The sequence below is a fragment of the Triticum urartu genome, chromosome 3 (genome assembly GCF_003073215.2).
Source record: "Triticum urartu cultivar G1812 chromosome 3, Tu2.1, whole genome shotgun sequence".
NCBI classification, from domain to species: Eukaryota; Viridiplantae; Streptophyta; class Magnoliopsida; order Poales; family Poaceae; genus Triticum; species Triticum urartu.
Window position 1 is genome coordinate 168,913,275 of NC_053024.1, and position 7,445 is coordinate 168,920,719.

Below are 7,445 nucleotides of genomic sequence, written 5' to 3' on the forward strand. Positions count from 1 at the left end.
AAGAAGACGACAGCGAAGGCGGCCCAATAGGCACGGACGACCCAGATCGGGGCACCATGGGTCGAAAAATGGGCCCACAAGCCTCCTGCCCGATCTAGGGTTGCGAGCGAAGGGGGAGCGGCCGCCAGCAACACCGGACCCAGCGAACACGCCGGCGACGAGGACGGGGGAGAGCACGAAGAACGAAGAAGACCACCGGCCCGCGAAGGGATGACCCCAAAATCAGCCCGACCCGGCGAAGAAATCGTCCCCGAACGATTCCGTTGACGGGCATGCCGCACCAGGAGCTAGCCAGAACCAGCCGACCGCCCCCGCCCGGGGCAAATTTCCGGACGTGCCCCGTCGGCCCCGACCTCAGCGGCGGCACCGCGACCGGAGGAGAAACCGCGGAGAGAGGAGGGAGATCAGCATCAGATTCGGAGCCATCCTCGCCCCCGACCGTCGAAAGGGCCCAGAATTTGTTGCAAGAACCAGATCCAAAAGCGAGAGGACGATGAGGGGAGCCATGAGCCGAAGGAAGGGGAGCGTCGAGGGCGGAGGCCGGCGCCGGAGGCGAAGGGAGGGGAGCGGCAGGGATCGCGCAGGGCGGCAGGGAGGAGGGGAAGGAAAGCGAGAGGGGAAGGAGGGGGGAGGAGAGGAGAGCCATCATCCAAATCGTCGGGAAACAAGAGTTAGGGTTCAACATGCATCTAAAAAAGGGCAAATCCTGGAGACTGCGAGGCGAAAGGCGAGTTCTCCCTGTTTCCACCGGCGAGACCGACGGTCCTCCTCATCTCCGATGGCCATCTTGGTCAATGGTGTGGGGCGGGCCTCGGGCACTCGTTGGTTGGGTAGGTTAGGTCCCCCTTTCAGGAGTTGTAGTGTCCGGGCGGCGGAGACCTCGTCGTCATGGAATGCCAACTCTTTTCTTACTTAATGAATCTGAGATCCTTTGGGTCAACTTATAAAAATGCTACATTCATTGCCCTTGTAACTTACCAAATGAACAAATCAAGTTTAAAACATCACAAACTGTCTTGAGTTGCACACAAAAAAGTCAATTTGTGCTGCTCATCAAAGCGGCACAGGTTCTATTGCCATCTTTATGCAGGCACCGAAGCTAGTGTAACAAGTTTCTACCAACATGTATTGCACTAAGGTCGCATGCTAAAACCACAAAGTGGGTAGACATAGAAATCAAGGGGCAAATTTAATTCATCAAATAGCTAACAAATAGCGAGCAAGTGCTAAACTACAGCCAATGGTCAGGGAAACATGGTCTTATCTGCAGCAGGCACCTCTCTCTTCAGTTCTACCGCACGGAGTCTGTTCGCGGCTAGCTCCTTCGCGAGAAGTTCAGCCTGGGCATCCAGGGACTTCTTGAAACCTGCAAAGCACTTGTTGCGGAGGTAAGTCCGGCCATCCTTGACCGATGATCCGACGACCATGCCCGAAGCATATGCACGGCATGCCTCTAGGATGGCTCGCTCCCGCTCATGGAAATGGCACACGATGAGGGTCTCAAAATGCTGCAGAAAAGGAAAAAACGAACTGTAAGAATGAATTCAGTGCCCTAAAGAAACAGGTGTACACTTCATAAGAGGTATGTTCAACTTTCCATACAAATATACTGTTCATAAGAGGTGTACACTTCTTAATAGTGTAACTAAAATGAGCAAAACTTGGAGTTGGTAATTTCATGTCACAACTCACAAAAAACATCTCCTATATGGGTTGGGAGTACTGCGCCACTAAAAGAGTTTATGGAGATGACAAGTACAATTATACAAGATATTCATCAAATTAATCAGTATTGAAATGAAGTTGCTTCCAAGTTCTCTCTTCTCTGTATAAGAAATGAAAACATAAAAGACTCGATTTAGTTAACTATGGTAGGAGCTGGTTTAAACATAACACTGAATTTAGATGCTTTTGGATCCATGCAGTTTTTTCTGAATGCGTTTGAGCAATGTTGTAACCATGAGAACTCAAAATCTTATTTCACACCATGAAGACCACCAAAGACACCATTTTTACCCTGGCAAGAAATGAGGATTCTGTACTTACCTTTGGAGGCTTCTGAAGTAAATACAACATCAACTTGCAGGTTAGGACAAATGCAGTCTGATTATATCCAAGGGAATGCTTTTCTTTAGAGCTAAAGATGACTGGCTCATTAAAGTAAGGTTTATCATTCAACACAAGGCCCTGGATGGAGACCAACACCTGCAGCATGGTGGAATTTGACTTGCCCCACTTCTCAGATCCAGAACCTAACCAAGTATTCAGCAGGCTGAGGCAAACTTTACCACTCTCGTACAAGTTTGGATTAAGCCGAAGCCCACTCGAATGGAAATGAACTTTCTGTGCATATTGAATAGGTTAAGATATTGCAATTTTGGAGGACCAGTGTGAAGTGGTAAAAACAAGGGGGAAGGTGGCTGTGAAGTGGCAACATACCGGTGGACATCGCGGGTATTCAGGAGGAAAACAAACATCAAAGAAGAACAGACCATCATGATATGGAGTTCCAGCAGGACCAACAATAGCAGCCCTAATCAGATCAATCCTATCCTCATAAACTCTAACATATATAGATTCTGCATATTGAAACAAAAATCAGATCCAAGTTATTATTAATATGAGAAATCAACTGATTGAGGAGGAAAATATCTAAAAAAAAAGGATTGCGGTTGCAAATATGAAAACACATGTGTCGACACTAGGACCTCCTATACTACCCATTAGCTTGGGAGTTACGAGCAGTTTTCAGTTTTCCCATTCATTTCAAATATAAATGATTAGTTTCTGAAACATGATAGTATAGAAAGGTGTCAACAATCCATTATGAGAAACTGTATGAAAGGGCCAACAAATGCAGAAAATGATGGTTGTATAGAAACAACAGTATATCTTTTGAAGTTTCTGTAGTGGCAGTCTGTAGGACGTTAGTATAAACAAAAATAGCATCAAGGAATATAAATAAATTGAGCATGAATTGTGTCAAGTTTAGACTGAACAACCATCAAAACTTTCAGGGTTTTCAGCTACTCAAGGTAGAGTGCGCGGATAGTACATTGAAGTCAACACAAATTTAATATAATTTATTTTATCAGGAAAATTAATAAGATATAATCGGCATACACCAAGTGCAGAGAATGATGACTGATTGACTGCATGGAAATAATAGTATCATCCTTTAAAATTTATATTGTTACAGTAGGGGGCGGGGGGCTTCGTACGCACAGAAATGGCGTCATGGATTTTTTTAACACATTGAGGCAAACATGAATAATGCCATGAGTTAATGTGGGAATCAACAGATATTTCCAAACTCCCACAAACACAATTGAGTTAGAAGAATCAATGAACATATCGCTATCAAATTGACATAGTCTGATCAAAACAAATATACCAAATTTATCTTATGAAGATATTAGATATGTACCGACCAGGTAGATCTCTCTGAAGAAGCTTCCACTCATTTTGGATTGTTTTAGCCCAATCTTTGGTGGTCTGGTCACAGATAGGAGGTGGAAATTAGTTCGCAGCTGGGTCCAACAGAAACGGAGTTCAAGAAAGGACATGGCATACCTTCCCTGGTGAAGTCTTTGCATAGTGGTGGTCTGAGTAATCTTGAACAACATCAAATTGGTTAAATAACTTGTGGTCCTCATTTTCAGATCCATTTACTTCCTTTATCATCGATGAGATATTACTTGAACATCCAGGCTCATCCTTTTGCAGTGATAGCACAGTACTAGCCCCACTTGAACAGGGATCCAATACACTCTTGCTCGCAAGGATATTAAGAGTAGACTGTGGAGCAGCACCTGAAATCCAGCAGAATGTTGTCTAATGATGTATGTTATCACCAAATATGTACATAAAAGTTCAGGACAGAGATATAGAATGGGATCCCATCTGATGCAGCCTATACCACTTATCTGTTGAGGTTCACTGCGACAATGCCTTTGTAGTATTCAGTTTTTGTAGTTTTCACCTCAAAGTATTGTGTTTCTTTGTTGTGAATCAGGTATAGCTAGTTTTCATGTTAACTTTTGTGAAAGTTGGATACCGTTCAAACTAATCCTACAGTGTCAATAAAACTAGTACTACATGCATAAATTAAAATATAAATAGCTGTGATTTTCTCAAGCAGTGAACACGACATGTACAATATATGCATGCAATTCAGTCCTCATTCTATAGATAGCCAAACCAACTGCTTCCTTAAACCAGTGGTTACAAATGTTTGACAATGGAAATACAACTCCCAAGTGGTTGCACCTACAATCTTTCTTTCTATTCAGTAAGACCATGAGTATTTATTGGTCAAGATTTTTGCAACTCCTAGATCCATTTCAGGGCTTACTTTACTCAGTACTCAACCAACTGAAAGTGTCATATACATTTTCAAGATAACTGCTGATAAGGTTTAAAACTAACATATCTAATCCGAAGGCACATATGGAACATTTCAAGATTTTACATTGGCATGGAAGGCTACCTTGCGAAACAGGGTTGATGGACTTTCCTGCATAAAATGGTTCATCAATTTATTAGAACAACATTGAGGAAAATAACAAAAAATCATTTATGTATTACATGAGGGGTTTAATATAACAAACTTCGGATATTGTTGACCAGAGAGGAGACATGGATTCATAATGCCTTTTCACGTCTAACCAAACTAAAAAAACGGAATAGGCTGGCTAGGAGGGGACTGGCCAACCAAGTAATATGGCAGTGTTAAGACTTAAGATTCAGTCCCATGCCGGCTTGCCCAACCCTGGGCATTCATCCATCCAACCAAACTCTAGTAGCACTCTAACTACACCAGGATATCATTCTTCTTACTTTTCCTGTGAAAATGCATGTCCCACACCACAATGTGGCATTTGCGGCGTGTCTCTTAACCATGTAGTAAGATATCAACTTAGAACTTGTTGCGTTCCTAAGAGTTAATCCATGCGGTTCAGTAGTTCCAACACAAGCAAGACAAATTAATGAAAAGTAAACGTCCAACCATACCATCCTGATAGAACTATCTAGACCACAGAGCAAGCAGCCAAATTAACTGAAGAATTTTATCCATTACAACTGCAGGGTAGATATGCAGTCTCCCTGCACCCCGAAAACATATCCATACCAGAGTTGCTGGAAGAAAGAGTGGCAACCCCATCGGATGAGAACCCCGTCAGATGGAAATACTCATTATTAAATGAACAAAGCCCGATCGACCATGTGAATCGAATAGCAGTCTACCAGTGACAAATAAATCATGTTGGATCGGGAAGGGCAGATCACCTTTCTTCTTCGAATCCTTCCTCTTCTTCTTCTTGCCTACTCCAAACAGCTGAAGCAGCTTGTTCAGAACCATCCTTCGATGTTTCAATCCACCCCACAAGAAAACCACCTGAAAAAACATGAAGCGCCATGGATTTGGAACCAATAACCAATTGCTAGGAAGGTGAATAAACATCGTAACATTCAGAGTATAAACAATTTCCTCGCCAGGAGTAAAGACTACTGGAGAAGAGAAAACAAGAGAAATTAAGCTCAAAATCTTGGAGAATCGCCATGGCGCGAGGAGCCCCTTTATCCCCCCAAGAAGTCTGCTCATCGGCCTCACCCCAACGCTCTAATCTCAGTCAGTGCATGGGTGATGCCATGGCAGGACCAAAGGACCCGCGGCACCACAACAAACCCATGGATGAGCATGAAAAAGAAAATGCAGGCAAGGGCGCAAGGCCATGTGCAGGAGTATCACCGCATCATCAGAACCCCACAATGCGGCACAGGAAAACGAAATATCCCACGACGCCGGAAAGGAAACGAAAGATCAGCGCGAGAAACCCCAAAACGATCCCGGATTGCAGGCCAACAAGAAACGCAGCGGAAGGCGAGGAAAAAACAGACGAAACCAACCAGTCGCCTCGTCCTTCCTGGTGCCGCTCGAGTGGTGAGCCGAGTGGAGGTCGCACCGGGGGGAGGTCGGGAGGAAGGAGGTAGGGTTTAGTAGGCAGGATTTGCGGGGTGGCGCGGCGGGGAATGCGGGTGTCACACCACACGGACGGATGGGGAGGGTCGGAATGTGCGACTGGACTCGACGGACGTGCCAGGGGAGGGACGACCGACGCGGCTGGAACCACACCCAGATGGCACCTCCTGTCCGACTGATCGAGACGGCGAGAAGGGATTTTTCCCGGAACGGTCGGTGGATGCCGATTCGGGGTCTCCGGCTACGTGACGGGCCGTATTGTAGGGGGCGTGTGCTGTCGTCCGGTGGACATCCTGCTCGTTTTGTAGGGGGTGCTTTCTTCGTGGCAGGAAGAGCAATGGCGATGGCGATGGCGATGGCAAAGGCAGCGACTGATCTGCTGCGGTCTCGTGCCTACGCTCCCTGCCTGCTAATATGCTGGTAAATTCGTGCAAGTGCGCACTGCTCCTTTCCGCGGATATGGCGTGTCACATGCGCTGCCCATGCTCTGGCCTGGACTTTCGGCACCAGATCAGACCACGATTAAACACAATACTTTTTTTGATGGTGCCAATCAGGGCATGGTCAATGCATAACTTCAGGATGATGTCTCATATATTATGTAGGATCGGATGACAGAAAAAATAGGTTCGGATGAAGAAGCAGCATTCTCTCCAGGCGGATGCTTGAAGAGAAAAAGTGTGATCCGGTGCATAAAGTTGAAAAAGCTGAAGTAAAAAGTAGGGATGCATGTGTAGTGAAAGTCACTTTCTATTCTTTGATGAGGCACACTAGTAGTAGCTTGCATTGGGGAGAACAAATCAACATAGATGCTTCAAATTACTTTTTGTCATGTGGCATATGTATCCATATGCCACCATAGTACATGCCTTCATTCCTCCTCCGATTAAAAGAGAGCCGGCCGCTACATCCATCTGACGGACAGAGATCAGATGACATGCACGTTTTGTATGTCACCGTGTGCCTTGCGGTCGGAATTCAAATTTAAACACTGCGAAAAAATCTGAAAAAAATCATGCATGTTCACAGCACATATTAAGATAACCCTAAAAAATTCAGATCAAAATTCGAAACATACATCGAGAAACAAAAATCGAGAAACGTGCATGCCACATTATCTCTGTCCCCATCTGACATAGCGCCTTCCTAATTCCCAAAGGCCTCGCCTGCTTGGTTCGAAAGTCTCCACAACATGCCGTCTGCAAACTTGTTGTATGAATATGGTGCTTGTCTCATCTATAAAGCGGGGCGAAAGCCCCGAGAGCATGACACCTGCGTGTGACGTTTCCACCACGAGGGCCGATCGTGGAGCTCTCACTCTTCCTCCACCCTTGTGTAATATCCTTCAAGTAAAAGACTAAGACTTTGGTGTGGGTCAGGTCAAGCCATGGTGTCATCTCCACGTCGCCCCCCTTTTGGGGGTTCGCCTTCAATGCCACCGTCCCTTCCGCGCTCTCTTGGT

The 7,445-nt window shown here is 45.4% G+C and overlaps 1 protein-coding gene across 3 annotated transcripts; it reads right to left on the minus strand.

Annotated features, from left to right (window-relative positions):
• Window positions 1-995: 995 nt before the first annotated feature.
• Window positions 996-6,233, minus strand: LOC125543439 (putative ubiquitin-conjugating enzyme E2 38). 3 transcript variants are annotated; one of them, XM_048706794.1, is made up of 8 exons: window positions 5,911-6,233; window positions 5,290-5,398; window positions 4,472-4,516; window positions 3,574-3,812; window positions 3,432-3,495; window positions 2,440-2,579; window positions 2,206-2,343; window positions 996-1,508 (listed from the first exon to the last, which is right to left on the minus strand). In XM_048706794.1, exons 2-8 carry the CDS (start codon window positions 5,360-5,362, stop codon window positions 1,245-1,247), a joined length of 963 nt encoding a protein of 320 aa, XP_048562751.1. In that variant the 5' UTR covers window positions 5,363-5,398; window positions 5,911-6,233; the 3' UTR covers window positions 996-1,244. The 3 variants fall into 3 exon arrangements, with proteins under 3 accessions (XP_048562751.1, XP_048562749.1, XP_048562750.1); XM_048706792.1 differs by having other exon boundaries at window positions 2,047-2,343; window positions 5,911-6,213; XM_048706793.1 differs by having other exon boundaries at window positions 2,047-2,343; window positions 4,490-4,516; window positions 5,911-6,207.
• Window positions 6,234-7,445: the final 1,212 nt, after the last annotated feature.

Bases quoted from the DNA above. Each gene is read 5' to 3' on its own strand.
- LOC125543439 (XM_048706792.1), bottom strand. From the start codon at position 5,362: ATGGTTCTGAACAAGCTGCTTCAGCTGTTTGGAGTAGGCAAGAAGAAG. The intron at 3,496-3,573 runs GTATGCCATGTC...ATCTGTGACCAG, and splicing joins CAAAGACTTCACCAGGGAAG to ACCACCAAAGATTGGGCTAA. The intron at 2,344-2,439 runs GTATGTTGCCAC...CAATATGCACAG, and splicing joins AATACCCGCGATGTCCACCG to AAAGTTCATTTCCATTCGAG.